General features: G+C 38.9%; 2 protein-coding genes across 2 annotated transcripts in view; one reads left to right on the top strand and one right to left on the bottom strand.

The window, feature by feature from the left end:
- The window catches only part of tgm2l (transglutaminase 2, like), a 109220-nt gene extending 88301 nt beyond the window's left edge, over positions 1-20919 (bottom strand). Inside the window, exon 1 of the mRNA XM_078948946.1 lies at positions 20804-20919. Within this exon, the coding sequence (XP_078805072.1) occupies positions 20804-20861 (58 nt within the window). The 5' untranslated portion in view covers positions 20862-20919. The remainder of the gene's footprint in view (positions 1-20803) is intronic.
- On the top strand, positions 645-19644 carry hsf4 (heat shock transcription factor 4). Its single transcript, XM_011476379.4, has 13 exons — positions 645-1026; positions 5400-5508; positions 5588-5715; positions 6168-6292; positions 9374-9449; positions 9941-10008; positions 11281-11380; positions 13390-13508; positions 13592-13813; positions 13890-14001; positions 14431-14496; positions 16066-16146; positions 16761-19644. Exons 1-12 carry the CDS (start codon positions 901-903, stop codon positions 16123-16125), a joined length of 1311 nt encoding a protein of 436 aa, XP_011474681.1. The 5' UTR covers positions 645-900; the 3' UTR covers positions 16126-16146; positions 16761-19644.
- Positions 20920-22793: the final 1874 nt, after the last annotated feature.

Here is a 22793-nt window from a genome sequence, read left to right as displayed (position 1 = left end):
CAAACACACAACTGTTTTCAGAAGAGGTAAAAAGGTCAATCTGAGTTAACATTTAAAGACACGTTTAAACAAATACATTTAAGCAATGATAATAATAAAACAAATTCCTTCACAAGCTCACATGCCAAAAAAGTGTGGGCACCCCTCCCTTAGACTTACCTGAAGATATTAAAACCTTCACCTGTTAACATGTAAAAGAATAAAAATAAAAAAATCACATATTTACTTTCTTCTGTGGTTAGAAGCATATTTTAACATCTGCTTAATTGGTAGATACATTTTGTTTTCAGATGAAACTAGTATTTTTTTCTCGACAAAATTTTACACGTCAGTTTGTGAATATATTTTGTTTTCAGAGGCTATACTGTTACTTTACAAAACAGGTATGTGTCAAGGTTGATCTTTTGGAGCTTGTCGTCTCAAAAGTAGCATGCCAAAAAAGTGTGGCCACCCCTGCTCTAAAATAATACAGGTTATGTCTTCTATTGTGAGCTCTGAGTTCAGCCAGCAGGCTGTTGCAGGTGGACAGAGATGCATTATTGAAGCTTTTGTGTTGATGCTGTATTGTTGGACTGGCCATTGATTGTCAGTGGGGGGCTGGGTTTTGCAGGGGGGGTTGAGCTTGAATTGTGTGTGCTGACACTGAGCTTCTGGGATGACATTCATTGGGATGAGTGGTGTGAACAGAACACAGAGAGGATAAGCAACAAAGAGAAAAACTGAAATTGCTACAAAGACACAGTACTGGCAACGAGCAGAAACGGACTGACATGGAACCAGGAAGAATGAGACAAACTTGGGAATATCAGTAACAGGATAGCGTGAGGGAACTTCCTTGAACATGGACTAACCTGGAAGTCATTACAAACGCAGGCAAACATAGAGTGGACCAACATCACCATGCAGGAGTCTCCAGGTGCCGTGGGTGTAGATGGCAGCTATTCCAGCAATGTTCCTGCCTTTCTCACCAAGCTCTGGACACTGGTTGAAGATCCGGACACCAACCACCTGATCTGCTGGAGTGCTGTGAGTTCAAAATACATTGCATGTGAGACTGGCACATGAAACTTTTTTAACTGTAACCAAGTTAACAAGGCATAAAATGGGCAGTTTAAAACCCGCCCAAACTTTAAGGACCCGTGTGTAGAAGAACTGGTCTTCAACTGCTACCTCCAGTTTTACCTCAGAGCCATTGTCTCTAAGCCAGCAAGATGGCTGCCATCACCACAGTCTTCTAAACCTTTCCTTTCATTTTTGCTACCCCAGATTAGTCACGCAACACACCGCTGTGCAGTGGTAGGGCACCGTGCGCCATGGTAGGGCAAAGTGGTGTAGAAGTAGGGTGGTCGACCTTTGATCGGAAGATTGCAGGTTCAATTTCCACCTTGAACGCCCATGTGTCGAAGTCCATGTTGCCTCTGGTGGAAGGTTGGCACCAGTGTTCAGCAGTGGAGCCACCATCAGTGTGTGAATGGGACTGTGACTGTAAAGCGCTTTGGGCCTTCAAGAAAGGTAGAAAAGCGCTATACAAGTAAACACCATTTACCTATATACCTTCCTCTACCCCTTTCAACTCACTTGCACATACCTCTTTCCTGTACAATAATGCTGTAGAGGTTGACCTAAAGTCCGCCATGGTGTTGACCTCCTCGAAACCATGCTGTTGCTCATATATGGTCTCAACGTTCATTTGGTTTATTATTTCAAGCAATTTCAGAAATAGAAAAAATAAAATCCTAGCTTCCACTAAGCTGCTGCTCCCACTAAGACTCTTGACCTTTTAGTACATTTTTTTTAAACTACAGTGTGACTATCAGCTTTATATCTCTTTATTTCCACAACTCTGTGTCTCCCCACTTCTTAAAAATCACCACCTGTACATTACCCCATTCATCAAGCATCCTCCGACTCTCTAAGATCTCTGTTTAGGCAAATCAGCTTAAACAGAAACTTTACTGCCACCTCCACAGCTATTCTGTCTGGACCACCTGTCTGTACACTCTTCATCCTTTTCAATGGCTTTCTCACTTCATCCTCAGAGATTTTTGCAACTTCCTCATCCACAACAGCCGTGTTTCCTTCTTTACACAAGTGGACATTTTCAAAGTTCTTCTTCCAGCTTCGCATCACAACTGTGGATTACTATTTATACGCTTTGTTTGAAAATCACAATCGTGTCAACGAATTTCCATGCTTGTCCATAATTGTCCTAACCTGGTGCGCATAATTTCTATCCATTTCTCTGTATTCCCAATATGTACAGATCTGCTTCTCCCTCCTTTGAGCTCAACCTACCACCCAAGTTCTCCTACATCTTTTGAGTGCCCTTTGTCATCCCAACCTTCACGTTGTGCTGCATCTTGCTGTATTTCTGTTTGCTGTCTTGTGTCATATTAGTGTACCACTTTTCTTCTTAGCAAGCTTTTTCCTTTTAACACAACTCCTGAACTTTTTCATTCCACCACCTAGTTGCCTTATCTGCTTTCCTCATTACAAAAGACACACCAAGTACCTTCCTCCGAGTCTCCCTGATCACTTTAGCTGTCCAGTCATGTGGGTGAACCTCCTGATCTCTCAAACCTCTTTCCACTTCCCCCTAAAACCAAAAAAACGCTTCCTTTTCAGCTTCCACCACCTGATCCTCTGATCTGCATTTGTCTTCATCATTTTCCTCCCCATCAATCATCCTCACACCACCATCCTATGCTGTCTGGCTAATCACTACCCTTTTCCTCAAAGGATACCCTGGATCACCTCATCCATCTCCCTCCAGAATTTCTCTTTCTTCTCAAGCTCACATCATACCTGGATGGCATAACCACTGACATTACTCAATATCAAACTTTCAATTCCCAGAGTTACACTAATTCCTCTACATCAGTGTTTTTCAACCAGTGTGCCGCGGGAGATGGTCAGGTGTGCTGTGGGAAAACTGCCTCATTAACTGATCTAAAAACATTTACCATCTCCAGGATATCAACTCTTTGTTCATCCAAACAGGTCCTGATAAAACACTGAGTAGTTAGGAATATGAAAGATCGTAAAAGACTTTTCTTTGTGTTTATTTGATTAAATTAAAGACATTTTGATAAGAATAACGGGACAGCGATTTAACCGTAGCGTTGGCTGTTTTCAGAAAAGTCCCGCCCCTTTTACTATGTCTCCGCCAATCATTCTTGGAGGCTTAATCACACTTCATCAGTCTGACCAATCAGAAGTGGTTAAAGTCCTCACTTTTGTTGTTCCGATTCTGCTCATAAAGTCGCTCAGTTCCAACAAAAATACCAGCTAAAGCGCTTATTTAGCGGCGTAGCTTTTTCACAGAATCCGGTAAAAGACCGTGGAAAAAGTGAACAAAAAAATGAAGCTCAGAGGCGCTTGTCTGTTTGCGTTTGGCGGCTGTTTGCACTACATCTCCAATGATACATTGGGTTAAAGTGACAGCGTCCCAGCGCACAATGAGTGCTTCCTTTGACGTCTTGAAACCACAAAGAACACACATCAAACAGTTTTTAAATCTTTTAACGTAACTTTTATTACATCTTTTAGAAAAAACAGCTGCAACTTCCAGCTTTTTCTGCCACAATTATCACAAAAATGCATGTGAGATTGCTGAGGGGGGGCTGTAGATCAATACAGACATGAGTTTCCAAAGTCAAAGTGTGCCGTGGCTCAAAAAATGTTGAAAAACACTGCTCTCTATGACTCTTTCTTCTCCTCTGGAGCATTTTAAAAAAACTCCTCTCTCAGGTCGCCCCAACTCCATTTGTTTTTCCATACACTAAATGATAAAACAGTTTGAACCTATTCCTAGTTTGTAAGCCTTGTTTACTTTTTCTATTTGGTCTCTTGAATACACACTTCTCTTCTTTTTCTTGAACACACACTTCTGTTCTTTCTATCCTGTCAGCAAACTCTCAAGTTTTCCATGTTGAAGTGAGTACATTCAACGTGTCTACTAACTCCAACACTCATGTCCTTCTTTTTTATTCTTTCCCTACAAACATTACTTTTCCCTTTCCTTCCTCAACCAACAATAATCCACCCTGGTCATTGTTAACACAGGCCGCAACCAGATGGGTATGAAAGTTATATTCATATCTGATTTAGCTTTGGTTTTAGGTTGGATTGCTTTACTAACAAAAGCATTTTCCAGGGCCGCAGTCTGGCACACGAAAGCACTGCACTGTACTACCTTGTGGTTAGCGTTGTATTAATTTTTTTTTTTTTTTTTTATTAATCCCCTGAATACGAAACCAACAGGAGAATTGACTTTTCCAACACTCTCTACACTTTGCTTTGCAATAGAGTACCACAAACAACAGAAAGTAGTATGGATCCTGTTTTTGAGGCCAGAGTGGATGCAGCAGAAATAGCATGCTAACATCACTGTGATTTCTTATTCATATATCTTACCCCCCCCCAAATAAGAAAATGTAAAATGTAAAGCAGCAAAACATGTTTGAAATACTCAACAGCTATATTTAAACTGGCAAAAGTATTAAACAAATTTCTTAAGGAGAGAATGAGTGAATATGTTGATCAGATCGATGGAAAAGATCCTGAGGAAGCACAGAGTTAATGATGTGTGTTTGTACAAGAAAAGATAGTGTGAAAGATTAGCATACGTATCCATATCAGTGCATGTACATGTACCCAATCGCAAAATATTCCAACTTCATTTGTTGAAGTTGGTGATTTGGTTACAAGGCCTAAAACTTGATTTATAACAAATTCCCCTCGTAGATTTCAATGTTCTTTTTCTCATGGCAAATTGGCTGTCTTAAATTGTAGAAGCTATAACTCCTCTTGGACTCTCACTTTAATATGTTAGCAAGCTATTGTCTCCAGTTTCAACAGCCAGCTCCACATTCTGCACTCCATACAGCCAAAACCCGCCTTGCTTGGGATAACTGCCTATGTCAACACTTAACTGTAACATGTGAAAAGTATTGTTATATGATTTTTTAATATGTAATTTTTATTTAAGGTCATCTGAAGGAAGTTTCCAATGAGTTTTGCCAATGTTTACATTAAAATAATAATAGAATTTAAAGAATTGCTCAAATTTTTGTTTCATGCATCTTGTTGACTAATATATACATGCGCATCTTTATTTTTACTGTTCTTCCTGGTACGTATGCATTTCTGATACCTACCAGGACAACCTGTAAATTAAGAAAAAGGTTGATCCTCTCAAATAAAAAAAAAATGGTTAAAAAATTAAATGCATTACTTGAAAAGATGCAACTAATTAAAATCAGGCTTCAACAACCAAAAAGGCCAGAGATGTTGGAAAATGAGACCCTAAAAGAACAGAGATGATTAAAGCATGTAATGAATAAAATGCTCTGTTAGAAGGTTCTGTTGACTAACTTCTCAAACCTGACTGGTTTCAGACCGGAACCAGTTTCCATGTGTTTGACCAGGGACGCTTTGCCAAAGAAGTTCTGCCAAAATACTTCAAACATAACAACATGGCAAGCTTTGTTCGACAGCTCAACATGTGTGAGTACACCGGTTCTTCTCCTCCCTGCCTTTTTTGTGACAGAGTTTGAACTTCTATGTTTGTGCCTTCTTTCTGTAGATGGTTTTCGTAAGGTGGTGAACATTGAGCAGAGTGGTCTGGTGAAGCCAGAGAGAGATGATACAGAGTTCCAGCATCTGTACTTCCTCCAGGGCCATGAACATATGCTGGAGCACATCAAGAGAAAGGTACAGCTACACTTGACTTCTTGCACGTCACTTCAATTGTAAGGAGCTCTCCTATGAAGTTTAAAGGGAACATTTTTCGGTCAGAGATCTGAAACTATTTTTGTTATTTTTAATAACACAAAGTTTTGCAAACTTTATGCAGCGTAATTGCATTTCATAGTTAGGATGTTATTAATTCCACTGTGGGGACATTTCAGAAAACTACTTTAGTTTTCTTGTCAATGTCTTATTGTTCGAAGATCTTGTAAAAAAGGTAATTAAATCTCTACGTTTATGCTTTTACACTGTTTTATACATTTATTACTTTAATTAGTTTGGAAGAGTTACATCTTTAAATGAACCCCCAAATTAGCTTTTTTTTCATTTTAATTTAAATGAGTTTGAAAACTAGTCAATATATATGCTGTAATGGAACATTAGCTACCATCTAAAACTGAGTTTTATGTGATTAGGTATCCATTGTGAAGAGCGAAGAGACCAAAGTTCGTCAGGAGGACCTCAGTAAACTGCTTTATGAAGTCCAGCTGCTTAGAACACAGCAGGACAACATGGAGTTTCAGATGCAGGACATGAAGCAGTGAGTACTCCCACTTGTGTGTGCCTTATTGCAAAACTGGACTTGTAAGACCACTGATTATATATTCACCAACCTCACTGGGGCCAATGACTCAGAAATGCACCCAAAGAAATGTAACATCAAGGCTTCAGCTTAGGAATAGAGCTAAAAAGGTGTGCATGCAGTTTAGTGGTAGGGGTGCGGATTTCAGACAAGCTCACTCCTGATTAGCATGAGTGGTTGCCATAGAAATGTTGACTGACTCGAACCAACTACCGTGTTGTTCAGAGTATAGGTTGCGTTCTTTTTGCACAGTTTGGCTGGGGGTGCGACTTATGCTTAAATGGCTCATATGTTCATTATTTTCCCACAGACCAAAAGGTCCTCTAAATTTATTCTAATTTTTGTTCCCCTGTTCGGAAATTTACGAGACAGCAAGTCCTCAAATTGGGTTTCAGAGAAATAAAAGTAGCGCTGAAAGCGACCATCATTTAAACAAAGCTCCTGATGATAGCAAACCTTATTATTCTGGGAGAGTCTCTGAATGATCTCACAAACCCAGACATTGAGACGTGCTTACCGATGCATCTGTAGAAGCAATATATAAACCTGAACTCTCAATATCATCATCTGTGTCCTCAATGCATTGTAAATACAGACAAAGCTTCCATACAGTGATGTGGCTAAAAGCTTGATGGTAGCTTCTTCCATCCACGGCGGGAGCGTCTAGTTTATGAACATATTTATTGAGAAGCGACACAATTTTCTCCCAAAAGTGGAACTTAATTTCATTTGTGCCAGACGTAGGTCAATTTCTATGGATGACGTCAAACTCACTCGGTCCAGTTCTCATATACAGTCAGTAGTTAGGATGTTAAAATACTTTCAATTGAATTTCCTAGTAAGAAATAAAAACTATTGTTCCAGTTTTTAAACTATTTTTAAAAATCTACATGCCTACATAAAACATAGGGGGGGGAAAAGCTGCAAGCTTTTTATAAATAAATGCATATATACTTTTTATAAATGCATATAAAAAGCTATCTTCCCCCATCACACCTTGTTCCACAGGGTCTAAGGTTATATATACAAAAAGCTAAAATGCAAAAATTAATAACTAAAATCCATATTTTGAAGCTGGATGGACTGGCAACAGAAGATCTTCAGGCTATGTGTTAGAAACTGTAAGAAAAACACAAATAGTTCTGTCTGCTCAGTCTCATTTTTACAGATTGTTATGTTTTGGCTGCTGAAGTCCATTTAATAAAGGTTTATTTCAATTCACACCTCAAAATATGAACATATTTTAAAATACACAAAAACATATCAACTATCAAGATTTTAGTTTAATTTAAATCAACCTCTCAGCTGTTTTTCTTCTTGTGAATTGTGCTCTGAATGAGTAGGCTTTAGCTTCAGAGGCTATTGTTGCTTATAAATAGCAAATGTGGGTCCATTATAGAGCAGAGCTGCTTTTGCTCAGTATTGTTCTCTAAAGTGGGGAGAGAATGTTCATCCACACACCTGACTCACATGCTGACAAACCAACCAACCAACCAACGGAGTGCGAACAAAGGCAGAGCAGGTGTGCACATGCAGATGTTAAAAGTGCCATGTTCCATGATCCTAACTCTGTCTTGAAGTTGCATTCAGTGACATCAATCAAATTGGCAGCATTGGCATTGCTACCTAAAAACAAAGAAACCAACGAAAGCAATTTAACAATGGATGCTGTTAAAATTTATTTTTTTGTAGTTTAATACCGGTATCCGTTTTTTGGATTTATAAGCGGACCCCGCATTTTACAGTGATACAATAAAACCTGCAATTCTAACTCAATAGTTGTTTTTTTGACAATTCACTCCATTGTATGTTGGATTTACATCTTAGCCCATTGTCAAAGTACCCTCATGTCAAATGCCCATTTAATTAAATGTAAATGAAAATGTTTTATGTTGGAATTATTTTTTAATTAGGATTTTAATTACACCAACTTTAAACTTTATTGCTTTTTTGCCATATCAAAAAACCAAATGAGTAATATCATGTTCTGAACAAAATAAACTTGTATCATCTGCAAAATAACAAACCTCAATATGTTACATTACAAATATCACTTAGGAAAATCAAATCAATTTTGGTCCCAAAAAAGAAACTTGGGGATTTCGATGGTTTTATCAATTGTAGAGGTACTGTACCATTAATTATAATACATTAAAGACTGTCGTTTAAATAACTTTAAAACCAGTTTTCAATTACACTACAAATAGCATAATGTTCACATTTCTTTAAAAAAAAAAGTGAGTGATAATGGTTTACTTAGATCAATAAAAACACAGCATTGTCTTTACAATCCACAGCTTTTGCAACATTTTTTGTGAAATTGATAACCATCTAGGACATTTTTTTAAAAGCCAATGTTAATTGCGTAATTGATATTTCTGTAAAAGCATTAATCTTTACTGTTTGACAAATAATTTTTCCACTGTTATGTAAAATTGAGGAAGTGATGAAAATAGTCTATAATTGGCCCAATTTTTTAAATAAATTGTAATAACAAGAGCGAGTTTCTATTAATATCAACGTAAATTTTAAGCTCATGTTTTACTTTAACAAAAAAATACAATCACTGTTTGCACAACACTTTAAAAAGAAGCTCATACAATAAGATCAACAAAAACTACATTGCATGTCAGCAATATTTCTCTGTCAACATTAATAATTTTGTCATTAAATCATTGAGTACTTTTATCTCAGCAGTGCAGTAACTCATCTATTCTATAAAATTACAAACATGTCCACTGACAAAATACATGACATAAAAAAGAATGACGTTTTGCAGTTTTAAAGTTAAATGGTATATCATTTTTATCAACAGTTAATTTTTTTTATTTAATGTTTTTGAAGTTGTTTCTTAGGGGATGTTCTTGCACTTTTCTAACAGATCTAACTTTGTGGAACAAATGAGTCTTCTGAAGTCTACTATTGTTGAATGACTGCAAATTAACTCATAAAAGTATACAAATGTTTTTGTGTTCCATCATCATTAAAAAAAACACAAACAAAAGGGATGCTAACACAGTTTGATCCTCTGATTTGCAGGCAGAACGAGGTTCTGTGGAGAGAGGTGGTGTCACTGAGACAGAACCACACACAGCAACAGAAAGTCATGAACAAGGTCAGTCCTCACACATCATCTTTACCTTTACTTATTGCAACACTACTACAGGAGTGACGCAGGACCTGTTCCCTCTCAAATCCCACCGACAACATCTTTTTTAACAGCATCTCTTGTGGAAACGAATCAGTAATAACATCATGAGGTGGTGGGATGTCTTAATCATTAAACCTACAAACGGTGCAACACAATCAGAGGTGGAGTTTAAAGGTTGCTGCAACACACCAATCTCTGCAGTCCAACTTCAAATAAAACTTTCCCATTAGACATGTTGGTCCAAACCATAGGACATTTTTTATGCCCAAGTCTAACAAAAATATGCAGCTATTCCCCTACACCAAAGCAAATAGCCAAACATGATCAACATGTTAGATTAGAAGTGAGTATATTTGAGTGTTCCCCTTACTAAAAAGAACATTTGACAAAATTATTATTTATTTTAATGATTAAGAAAGCTGATTCTTGGTGTGTTTTTTTTCCGTCGTTACCAGCTGATTCAGTATCTGTTCAGTCAAATGCAACCCAACTCACCCAGTAATGTGAGCCTGAAGAGAAAGCTGTAAGTACACACAGATGCACACACACACACACACATACATATGCACACGCAGTGAAATAGACAAACATGGAGGGAAGGGCTGGCTCAGCTGACAAACTGAACAATCTAACTGAACGAGCGCTGAATGGAGACAAGTGCTGAGTCAGTTGGTCACACAAACGTTCGCACACAGTGAAGGCCGAGCAAAGTGCGTGACCCTGCTGCAGCCAGTAAGAGCAGAACGCTGGCTCAGCTCAGCTTCTGAGAGAACAAGGCCGGCATGAGACGTTTTCCCACTTGTTTTAGTGTGGTGGCATCACTCCTGCACGGTAATGGCGGTTTGGGGTTTCGGCTACAAGTAACTACTGGCAGAATTAAATAAACTGGCAGATGGCGGATAATTATTTCAAATTTAGGTTCAATTAAAAAGAAATGGGATCTTCAAGCTTTTTAAGCCGAGTCAAACGGTTTTACTTGTGATTGGCCTTGATTGAATTTAGACTTTGAACCCTTGTGTTATCCTATGACCCCACCCTTGCATTGACGTGTTCTCCCTACCATGACAAAGGTGGATAAAGGTGGAAAGATTTCATGTAATCCATGGACACCAGTGAAGATCACAAATAATTGAAGAAAAAAGGTTCAGAGCACTGTCTAGTGGGTCTAGATGACCCAACTCCCAATATTAAAGTGCCTAGGACAGCACAAGGGTTAACCGTTTATTTCTTTCCATTTGTGTGTTTGTGTTGCTGTTATTGGCATTTAGCTCCAATTGAACAGTCCCTTGACAAACGCATATCAGATGCATAACTACAACCATTGACTGCTAAAAACTTTTCTTTTTAAACCAAACTAACAAAAATGACCACTTCATCTACCACACAGCGTTGCGTTTCTCTACTCTGTACTTTTTAATTTTTAAGTGTAAACAGAAGATTTATGGTGGATTTATGCAACCAGATATGACAGGGGCCCCTAATATAACCAACTGGAGTTTCTCCGACTCAATAAATGATCCACAAAAGTGTCAATTTATTCATCACATTTCTAATGAAGCCTGTCGATACTGATCCTGTGGGCAAAGCTAAAAATCATTTTTATGTTACATATTTGATAAATCATCTGTTTGTAGTTTTATAAAAAGTTCTACATGAAAATGTTTGTTTTAATGAATAATCTTAATAATTTAACATTAAAAAAAACTGTTAAAATACCAACTTATTGTTTTCATTTTCAAATGAATATACACCTCTGCTAGCCACCGATGTGTAAGAAAATTGCTTTCCTTATCAGGCCTCTAATGTTGGACGATGGCCCCCCTAGCCCCTCTGCATCAAAGTTCAGCCATGCTCACCAGATGGAGTCCATGCACGAGTCCTTCTACATTCAGTCTGTGAGTATACAAACACACCATACCAGGTATGTCTTTGTCCATAAAAGCAAATCTGCAGGTCAGAGAATTTACTGTAACCTTGCTGTTTAGCAAAAAATCTGCTGGTGCCTCGGCCCGCTTTCATTCTTCCTCAGAGCTAAGGCAGGAAGGCCAGCTGTCCTGCATAAACAGCCTGGATTTTAAACATCGTTCACGTTACACACACTACTTTATTAATCACGTTCTGACCAAAAATCAGTTTTAGTAGATGTCAGACATCCGTGTAGATGTGGAACTATTCAGTAGAGGGCAGCATAAGTGCTAGAAATGTACTTGACTGCAGGTTTTCCATATCCCGTCTTTATCCTTCAGTACCTGTAGGTTACAGAAGAAAGGTGATGCAGACAGAACAAATAATTATTAGCAAGAACGGCAGTGTTACGGCAGTGTTTTGAAACCTAAACAACCCAAACCAGTTCCACCTGAGTCGTTAACAGCTGAAAGAGATGACCAGTTTGCGGAGGGAGTCTCTGGCTCCCCAACCCCCAGCTGAGGACAAAGGACTCTTAACGACCCGAAACCATGTAGGCTAAGTTGACAATACCATTCAGTTTCAGGTCTGACTCCTCCCCAATGAGCGCATATATACCAGCTCTTCGACCAGCTATTTCAGAATTGACAAAGCCTCTTGGATAAGAGGTGAAACTTCTAACTTTAAAAACCAAGTCCAGATGACAGCCCCTAAGCCCCAACCTGGATGAATGAGAGTCTTCATATACATCAGCAAGAAAATAACAGATAAAATAACTTTATTTAACCAACTTCTTCAGTTCGGACTAATGAGCAAAGTCACACAAGTGATGAATGTGAACACGGATTCCTTTTATCCTCTTGAAGTCCCACTCCAATCATCTTTTGATCTACAGTATTCCGGTTAGGGACCAGAGACACCTGCGAATGCACAGACCCCACAAATACGGAAAACCCCACCCAACACCCCTGAGGCCGAAGAATGTGATTAACCCTTGTGCTATCCTATAGGGTCTAGAATCTAGATGACCATTGACGTGTTATCCCTACCACGATAAAGGTGGATAAAGGTGGAGAGGATTTCATGTAATCCATGGAAACCAGTGAAGATCACAAATCATTGAAGAAAAAAGTTCAGTGCACTGTCTTGTGGGGTCTAGATGACCACTCCTAGTGTCAAAGTGCCTAGAATAGCACAAGGGTTAAGTGTGAGTGGTGCTGCAGCGCGATTTGAGTGTCTCTTCTCCCAGAAGAGGCCAGTGTCATCCACCATTCATTCACCTGGATGATATTTATTCCCCGCGATCATCTTTCTTAGCATATCAGAATATTTTCCGGCCGCTTCCGAGTCAGCTAATGCCATTTCTCTGACCTTTTGTGATGCACCGGAGGAGTCAAATGACTGAAAAAATCACCTGCGAATACATGAAACTGCTAATATTTTTACACGAATAAGCGTTAAAAATGTGTTCCCAGTGGTCTGATATCCTATCATCTCTTTGTTTACTCTCTCTCTCCCGCTAGCTTACAGCCCCTAACACCCCCAGCCTAACATAACTGGTGCAACAAAAATGGCGAGCAATATCAGAGCTAGCCCGCTGTACAGTTTTAAATCCACATTCCAGCTCAGATGAGGAAAACAAACACACAATACATGGATCTATTTGTCTGCGGGTGGATGCGTCGGAATAGAGTGGAGCAGGGAGCTAGTTGCCTGATGACTGTAGTTTCTACGTCACAAATAAGCTCTTTTTAACTACATACGAAATGAATAAAGATGAAGAAATACTCCGAAAAACAATTTTAAGCTATTTTTTTATATAAATGTCCTCCATCATCAGAAAAATGCTACAAGAACATGTTAAAAATGATTTTACCAGAGAGATTCGTTGAATCACAACCAGACTGGTTAAGGATTATTTTTATCCATATTCATCCAGTATATTTTCATGCAAAAGTAACAAAAAAATGCTTCATAGTCCTCTCCTCTTCCTCCTCAGCCATCTAGTGACACAGCTTCCTGCTCAGGGAGCGTGCTGACAGGAGGGCCGATTATATCAGACGTAACCGACCTTTCTCAGACTGGAATGGCCCTGCAGATGCAGCCTGATGAGAGCAGGTAAGGCATGAAAACAGGAGTGGTACCTCCAGCGATCAGAGTCCGTGTTTAAACCTATACACACTTTGTGATGCCTCTGACAGAGAAAATTGCATGGTGCTCATCAAAGAGGAGCCTGCGAGTCCAGGCATGAGACCAGGTGGGAAGCGAGACAGCATGGGAGGGGGAGAAGAGGTCATGTCACTGACCTCCACTTGTGAGGTGTGCTCCGAACCTCCTGTTCTCCCCGTGGCAATGGTACAGTCTGTTCTGGAGGGAAGGAGTTCAATGATGGAGAGGAGGAGCAAGAGACTTGCCCTCGAAAGGTGAGAGCTCACAGGTGGACAAAAGCGCAGAACCTTTGCGTTTGGGCAAAGCACCTGACTCTGGGTTTGTCTTTAGAGCCGAGGTTCCAGATAGTGCGGAGAATGTGGACATGAGCCTGGAGGAGCTGCAGCAGCTGCTGCTCAGGAACCACCACCAGGGGGCAGTGGAGTCTGGCACTGTCATGGACGTGAGTTGACCTAGCCTTGTAACTCCTTATCAAATGAGCACAGAAGGAGCCAAAGCAAACCTAGTAGAAATTCACTTGTATATACAGTATGCTCAGACATTAGAAACAAATAGGCCGCGCTTTGAAAGCCTGTGCCTTTCCCTTTGTTAAAATAAATGTATATCTAATCTTCATGTTAAAACACTGAAAAACACAACGACAAAGAGGCACACAGTGCTTTCATGTCCCACGTGTGCTGCAGAGGGTAGAGTAAGGAAAAGCATCTGACACAGAACCAAAATCATCTATGGGAATCACAAACAGAATTTACAAATCAGATTGGTAAAGCAGTCAACTGAACTTGGTTTATCTTCTGTCCTAACTGTCACACACATTTTATGCACGGTAATCCCTGCGTCAAAGCTCCTTTCTCTTTTCTGTGCACTACAGCCCTTCAGTTTAAATCTGCCTCTGACTGAATGGAACTTCTCAGAGATGGAATCCAACCTGAAATCTGTAAGTCTACGCTGCATAAAGTCTTGGTCACAACTTTCCTTATGGGTTGTCCACAGTTGAAAAAGGGGGGGGGGGAACATGAAACAGGTGGTCTGCATGAAACAGAAAGGTCAAAGATCGCTTGGTTAGCCCATAGAGTAAAAAAGGTTCATGCACATTTGATGAACAGCAAGGGAAAGTGGATAATACGCAGGCGTGCAAATTCTTCATTTTTCTAACCCCCTAAACACTTGGGTGCAGCCTGGCTGTTAGAAATAAGAAAATTAGAGCGTAGTTTGTGTGGACAACCCTATGGGCACTTTCGTGTCACGTGGACACCCTGTGTTTGAGGCATTTGTGCACAGTCAGTGAGGAGCAAGTACATGTTGCATAAGGGGCTGTAAAACAGCATCACCTGTATGTCATAAGTGCGTGTGACTTACATGTTCTTTTCAAATACTTCACCATACAATCGCCACAAGCATGTCAACCGCAGATTCCATTTTCATGACATACCTTGAGGTGGGCGCATGAGTCTGAAGGAAACTGCAAGACACACCTGTGCTCCCTTTAAAATGCAGCCGATCCTCTATGACCCTCCAAAAGGTCCGAACAATCCCAAAAACCCGCAGCACCCGTACCGTGACTAAAGGCCCGTACACACCGGGACGAATATTCGCCAGGCGTTATTCGCCAGCGTTTTTCGCCACGTTTTTTGTGTTCACACCCAGGCGATTTTCGCTGACGATGAGCCGAGTTAACATGCAATTGCTTTCCCTGACATTAGATGGCGCTAAATGTAAAACAGAAATACTCCTGTACACAAGGTGGCGCTGCGCAACTTCACGCTTCTTAAAGTCGCTTTTCACTCAGAAGAAGAGAGCAAGTATTTACGCGCTTGTCAGAATCAAACAAAGAAAACATGAATATCTCCAGCACCAGTAGCTCTAGCTCCAGTTCCAGCGATGAAGAAATTATTGTTCTGTTGAATGATGAAAGACGCCGGAAAAGACGCCGATTTTGGGTACATCCCATAATTACGAAAAGAGAAGAACATGGGGAGTTTTATCGACTGGTACAAGAGCTGAAAATGTATCATGAGCGTTTTCGGGAATATTTTAGAATGTCCGTCATTATTTCTTTGCGGCAGTGTAGACGCTACTTGGCGTCTATCTTCTTCGCTGGTATGTGTGCTCAGAAAGGCAGTTTTATGTTTGAGCGCCCCCAAGTTGTGTTTTACTGTAACTTCAGAAGCTCCAGACACATGTGCAAAAGCGCCATTCTCATTGGTCGTGTAGTTTTTGACGCGGTGCGTCAAACCAAAAAACCGAACCCGAGGCGTTTTTTAAAAAGTGACGCTTTGACGCGTGGCGTTTTTTCGCGTCGGTGTGCACACTCACATTGGTGCCCTTTGTTTAGTCACGAGGCGTTAAACGTCGGCGAATATCGGGCGCGAAATTCGTCCCGGTGTGTACGGGCCTTAAGGCTTTAAAACCTGAAAGTCTATGCACTTTTTAGATCATGAGCAACTGTGTTTAAGAGTCTTTTAAGAGGTATACATAAACTAAATTGCTTTTGTTTATCCAACAGTACATGTTCCAGAACCAGGAGGCAGAAGCGTTTCCAGCTTCTAACTGCGAGGAGCAGTGACTCTGTGCCATGAAGATTAAGGTAAAGATACCAATAAGAAGAAATTACAGTTTTTTTTATTTCAAAGCTTTTATGTGTAATATATTTAGGCAATATGTTGAAGTAGTGTTTCCAACTGTTTATAAAAGAAGAAACAAAACTGAGAAAGATTAGAGACAAAAATAAGAATCTGACTGTATCTCATTGGATCAGCGGCAAAAGGGGAAATACAACCAGGGCTCGGCGATGTACCGGTGCCAGTACTAATATTTGCATAATTTCAGTTTATCTGTATCGGTCGGATATTTTAAAAAATCTATCGATATTGTTCTGACTGTTTTCAGATACATTTTATTTTTGAAATATATACTTGCTCCTAATAGATCACAGGGAGCACAGGGAAGCTCATAGTTTACAGTTGTGTCCTACAGTCAATGAATGGTCTGAATGATTTTAGATACATTTTCAAAGTTTTAAAGTGCTACTTCTTCCTTTGAGATACCTTTTGTACATTAAAAGGGTCAAATACAATGTGATTGTATAGCAAAAGAAAAGTTGTGAGGCATCGGCTGCCTCTCTTCTGATGTTCTAGATAAGTTTCCTGAGAGGGTGATCGCATCCCAGAGGACACTCACGCTTTTTTTCTCTCTCCTCAGACCACAGATGCTGCCGTTACGCTCTTTCTTCCATTCTGAATGACTTTGACACTTCACATGTCAAATTGTCTCCAAAAAAAACAACAAACGATGACGTTTGGTTGCACATCAACACGATGGGACACCACTGCGAGCCCAGCCGCATGCAGAAGGTCCACTCTCGGCTCGTGCAATTTAGTCTTTGTGTGAGAAAGAGTTGATGCTTGTAGAAGTGACTTTTACTTCCTTTAAAGAAATTTCACTAATGTGTAACAAAAACAAGCTAGGTTTTTTTTATTATTTTAGCTTTTGTATTACAGAACAACTTTAAGTGAAATAACTGGACAATGCAGTTTAAATAACACATTTTCAATTAAATATCAAAAGAAGGAAATTGTTTCAGAACATCACAGGCACATTAGACTTTGTGATAGAAGCGGTTCCTGGTAAACAGTTGGAGAAAAAGCTCAGATTTCTATTTTCATTGATGTTTACCACACTTAAACATTCATTTCATGTTTCTTTGCACAGATTTGACATGTAGCAGGATGTTCAGTGCCTTCTCTTTTGTCAATTTAAATGTAAAGTTGTAGGGGAATACAAACTCACTTTCATTTTACAAACACATGAACACTACTGCACTTTTGCACGATTTCTAGGATTAGTTAGACATATAACAGGCCAATTTTTATAGAAAAACAACAAATAGTCAATTCACGTGGCGGACTGAAATGTTTTTCTTTTTTAGCTTCATTTTAATATTTACGTTCCTGAAGCTACCGAGAGGCATTCATGACTTAAAATGCAACACAACCACCTTTAATGAATACACACATGAATACATGAAAGAAAACATCTAATACTCGAATGTCTTTATATGCCGGACATACATGCATGGAGTGGTTACTTGAGCTTTAAACCTGTGATATAGTTGTGACTATTGATTTCAGTAATGTGTATAAACTTTATTTATACAAGGAATTGCTAACTGCCATTTAAGTCAAATGTGAACGCTCAGCACTGGTTGCAGGCAACAGTTTCACTAGGGCAACTTCTTGGAAAAGCCGCCTGACGATAAGTTGTGCAATATTGTACCGAACTGTGAGGAAACGGCAATACACCGATGACCGTAGGAATGTAGGAAGCAGCAGCTGTGTAAGGTTAATGGGGTTCAATTCCAACGTAATGTTAGCCTGTTGATTTGTGAGGGGTTTCTACTACCACGGTAACCAAACAGAAAACAGCTTTTTTGGAAAGGGATAAAGCCTTGGTCATATGCACCCAAATGGGGGTTGACCCCTACTGGTCCTGCTGATTTTTGGGTTATCCGGGCCCTTGGCGGGTTATACAAAGGAGGGGTTGCATCTTAATGGGAGTGTAGGTGTATCCCTTAAAATTTCCCTTAAAACTTGTGCACCCACCTTAAGGGACAGCACAAAAATGGAACGTAGGATTGTCGTGTCTATGCAAAGTGTATTAGGAAGTATTTGTAAGGCAAATGTATGTTGTACGCACTCATGACGTACAAGCAATGCTGTCCTATGGTGTCCTTACATCAAACTCTAGTCATTGATAAAGTGCTAGCACTGGCTCGTTACTGACCACGTGCAAATGCTGCACCCATGGGGTGTGTCCGTAAACCTAAGTGTCCGTAAGCATTTCTTAATCACGCACTTATGACGTGAACAGCCCTAACTTACCCCTTGCACAGTGTGCAGGATTTGAGGGGTTGACAAGATGGGCAATCTATGATGTGCCTGCGAATCAACTACTTCACTTACCCTTGCATGTTGTGTAAGTGTTCGTAATGACCTGTTTCCCGTACTATTCCCGTCGAAAAGAAATGTGCCTGAACATTTTCACTCTACAGGTTTATCAAGCGATCAACGGCCTCTCTGCTTGTGGGCCACCCTATGGCCAACACAGGTTTGCCAATTTTTCGTCCGGAGACAGCCGGTATCCACCATGAAGGGCAGTTGTGACCAAGGCTTGAGATTATGTACGTTTTCATACTGTAGCTCATTAACTACTGGAAGTGTAGTAAAGACAGATCTGAATCCTTTTGTAACAGGCCACCTAGTAGTACTTTAGTAACTTGCATCAATTGAGGCTGCAAAATTTTGCTTCTATGATAAAATGAAACCGAATCATACTGTTGAAAAACTACGTTTCTACCACTTTAGCTGATTTTCTTAATGTTTTTAAAGAGGGAAAAACAGATGTATCCAACAGAAGGAGCTCCAAATGAACAGACTTCTCATGGTTTACAGGCCAACATTTATGTGATAGACCCTCCATCTCTGTTGAAACAAAATAAAACGGTGATCTGTGGTGTATGAAAAATGAAATTGCACTAAAAAAAATAAGGTTGTAGTAAATCCGATTTTAGATATAGAATTTATTTCTGTTCCTCACCATGAGTGTTAAAGATTTTTTTGGAGGAGTGATGAATACACACATTCAACTGCTGTTGTGTTCCAATTTAATCTGTTTTTCCATTTGAATATTTTGCACTGAAATGAATGGATGTGTGTTGAAATTAATTTTGCTCGTCGGGTTTGCAGATAGTTCAGGAGATATTTTTGTTGAAGGAGTGAAAGGATCTTTGCTTTAGTGAAGCCTGGCATCACAAAAGCACACAGAGAACAGTTAGTGTGAAATCCACATAGAAAACAAGCTCTATGAGCTTTGTAACAAACAAAACTAAGGAAATAAATAATCCTTTATCGGTAAAGACTGAAATTTGGGTGCTATGGAAAATGGGCTGTAATTTGCTGAACATGTCATTTTATTTTCTTCCTTTTTAAGACTAAAGTGTTGTTACGGAGAGTCAAAGACACTTAGCATGTAATCATCTGTTTATGAAATATTCAACTGGTTAATGCAAATAAAAAATAAAACCAGATTCTTGATTGTTTCTTTCAAAGATTATTTTTGAAGGCGTTTGTTGATCTTGAAAGTTGGCTAATGATCACTAAACCTTGCCATTTTTTACCAGACATTTTTTTTTTCAGTAAATTTGTCTCACACTTTCGTAGAACACAAATTGAGAATAAGCTCTGCCAGCACTGACAGACCTGCACTGGCTCTTCCAAATAAATACACCGGATCTTTTCGTAAGTGAGAAGAACTTTTGATTCTAGCTCCTCCCACACGCGGCGAGAACAGCAGCTTCATGCGGGATCCGGTGTCAGAGCGTCTGTGAAAAAGTGAATAAAATAATGAAGCTCAGAGACCCAAGTCTGTCCAGCATCAGCACCACTGCTTTTCACTACATCTCCCATGATGCATTGGGATTATGTGACCGCATCTCTTACTGCACTGCTGTAAGACATTTGTTTGGTTCAAGTCATCTTTATAAAAGACATGGCTGCCTTCTAATGATGTTTGGATTGAAGGAAATATTCAATTTCAGACTTGATTCACTTTTGAAAAACTTGAAGTTAAGTTTAAATATAAGTAACCACAAAATCAAAGAAACAGCATTAAGGTAAAGTAGACAACAGACACAATGAAGTTGAACTGAAACAATGTAATCACTAAAAAGAAATAGAATATTTTTGTTCAAGTCACATTTTTGATTTAGACAAAAGAAAAGCCAATAAAAAATTTAGCATGTTCACTTTTTGTGTAGTTACAAGTGAACTTATATAAATATGAATATAATGCTTTGTCTAAAGTTTATCATGCATGTTGTGATTATTTATTACAACTGCTCTTGCACAAACATAAAAAATAGGCCCCTTTTTAAAACTTAATTACTGTTCAGAAAGAATGTCATTTTATTTGGTTTTTGTGAGTTTTACATGAAAATCTACAGTCAAAAGTGTTTCTCCTTATGAAAGACACAGAAGATGCTGAGAGACCCGGTGTATTTATTAGGAATTAGTAAACTACTTTGATGAACACATAGCTGACATTCTGGTGATTGTAACAGTTTTTAAATCAGTGAAAATTTTAAATTTCTCGCGACACGCTGGTTGAAAAACAATGAGCTAGCCGCTAGCAGATCAAACAAAACCAAACTTTCTCAAAACTAAAAACCCGCTTTTCCGAATCTTTACCTTCATTTCTTGGGCGTCTTTTCCTGCTTTTCTCGCTTGTCTTTTGGCAGATAAACATGGTAATTTTAATTTGAAAAAAACTCCTCAGAGATGACCCTTTGTTGAACCTTTGTTGAACCTTGTTCAAAAGAAGCCAAAGATGCCGCTTTGGCGCCCCCTGGTGGCCTGGAAGTTCAGTGCACTTGCCTGAAGCTCTTGAGCGACAGGCACAGAGCCTTGTTTTTTTATCTTTCTGTTTGGCTCTGTCTTTGAAAGAATATTCTAAGGATGTTGGTAGTATTCATTAATTTAGTTTCAATTACTAAGTTAAGTAAGTTACATTTTTAAACTTAATTGAAATTGCCTAAACTGATGTGACACACACACACCGTGGGCCCAACAGTCATCTTGGTCACCAATAAGAATATGGCACCTTACCTGTCAGCTCCACCCCTTCCAAATTAACCCTTGTGCTATCTTAGATGACCCCACCCTTCCTACCATGACAAAGGTGGATAAAGGTGGAGAGGATTTCATGTAATCCATGGACACCTGTGAAGATCACAAATCATTGAAGAAAAAAAGGTTCAACGCACTGTCTAGTGGGTCTAGATGACCCAACTCCCAATGTTAAAGTGCCTAGGATAGCACAAGAGTTTACAAGGTATTGATCCCAGAGCTACACCCAACAGGTGTCACCCATCATAACCAAGAGACAGTGTGTGGTTTACCACTCCTTCAAAATGCAAATGTTTCCAATAACTGAGCAAAATAATAGTAAGGGTTTAAACAACCGTCAGAAAAGCTCCTTCTTTCAAGTTTCTAGTTGCAATTTAGAGAGAAGTCCTAAAGAATAGAATTGAATTTACATTGTTTCTTAGAATACAAAATCCTAAACTAATGTTTACACCACTCATGTTTACACCAAAACACACTAACTATAACAATAGAAAAAAAACCTTTATTGACTTTTCTTAAATGTGTAAAAAGTAGTAGATCTTTGATGTTGCAGGAAAAGAGAGGCCTCAAACAAAATGAGCTTAGGGTCATTGGAGGGCCACATCAATGTTTAAGAGACAAAAAAACAAAACAATAAACAGAATTTTGGATATGAGAAATTTTCGATTTCAAACAATACTCTGTTAAATTAGAAAATATCAAAACGTTCAATCAGGACCTAACCAAAACTTTTTAACAATAACATTTTTAATAACAACAATGACAAAAACATCTTACAAACACTATACTTAACTTCTGATCATATATTTTTAGAAAGAAAAATCTAAAACACAAATCTGATTGGTCCGATTTCATTTTGGCAGTAAATGCTAATTAATTTATTTTATTGAAATAATAGGAATTCCTTGGAACTTTTGGATGTTATTTTCCACTGCGAAGACAAACAAAAAAGCCGTACTCTTCATCAGCTTTTCTCATCAGATTTAGAAACGGACACTTCTACCGGTCCTCCAACCTCTTAAACTTCTCTGCTTTGTTTTTTTGTTTTTTGAGATCCACTGTCTATTTCCCGTTTTCTTATAAAGCTTTAGTTACGCATTATGAAGAAAGAAGAAGAAAAGTCTAAAATGATTCTTTTTTTGGTGATGTAATAAATTGCTTAGAATTTGTGGCTATTTCAATCATTCCTGTATTCAATTATATTCTGAAAAAATAAAATCCATTAAAGAAATAGGTGGCTTCAGGGGAAAATGGATTTAAAATATTCTACAAAATACACACCCTACACGTTTAATTTATGCACGCAAACATGAAAAATGCAATTTTACAATTAGACATGAGGTTAAAAAAAATATGCCCAACATATAAAAAATAATTATTTCCAAAATAAAGATTTGCTTTTTAAACAGCTAGTGGTTCCACAGATACAATTACAATTCATTACAAATATCAGACAAGAAAGCTGCAGCATCACTTTTTTATTTTTGGAGGGGAAAAAATGTCACCTTATTTTTGGGTAGCTTTGGGGTCCCTTATATAATATCAATCATAA

This window comes from Oryzias latipes, chromosome 6 (assembly GCF_053564925.1).
Source record: "Oryzias latipes strain Hd-rR chromosome 6, Olatipes_Hd-rR_3.1".
Taxonomy (NCBI): Eukaryota; Metazoa; Chordata; class Actinopteri; order Beloniformes; family Adrianichthyidae; genus Oryzias; species Oryzias latipes.
Note: the sequence above shows the minus strand (reverse complement) of the source record. Positions and strands in the feature narration are given on the sequence as shown.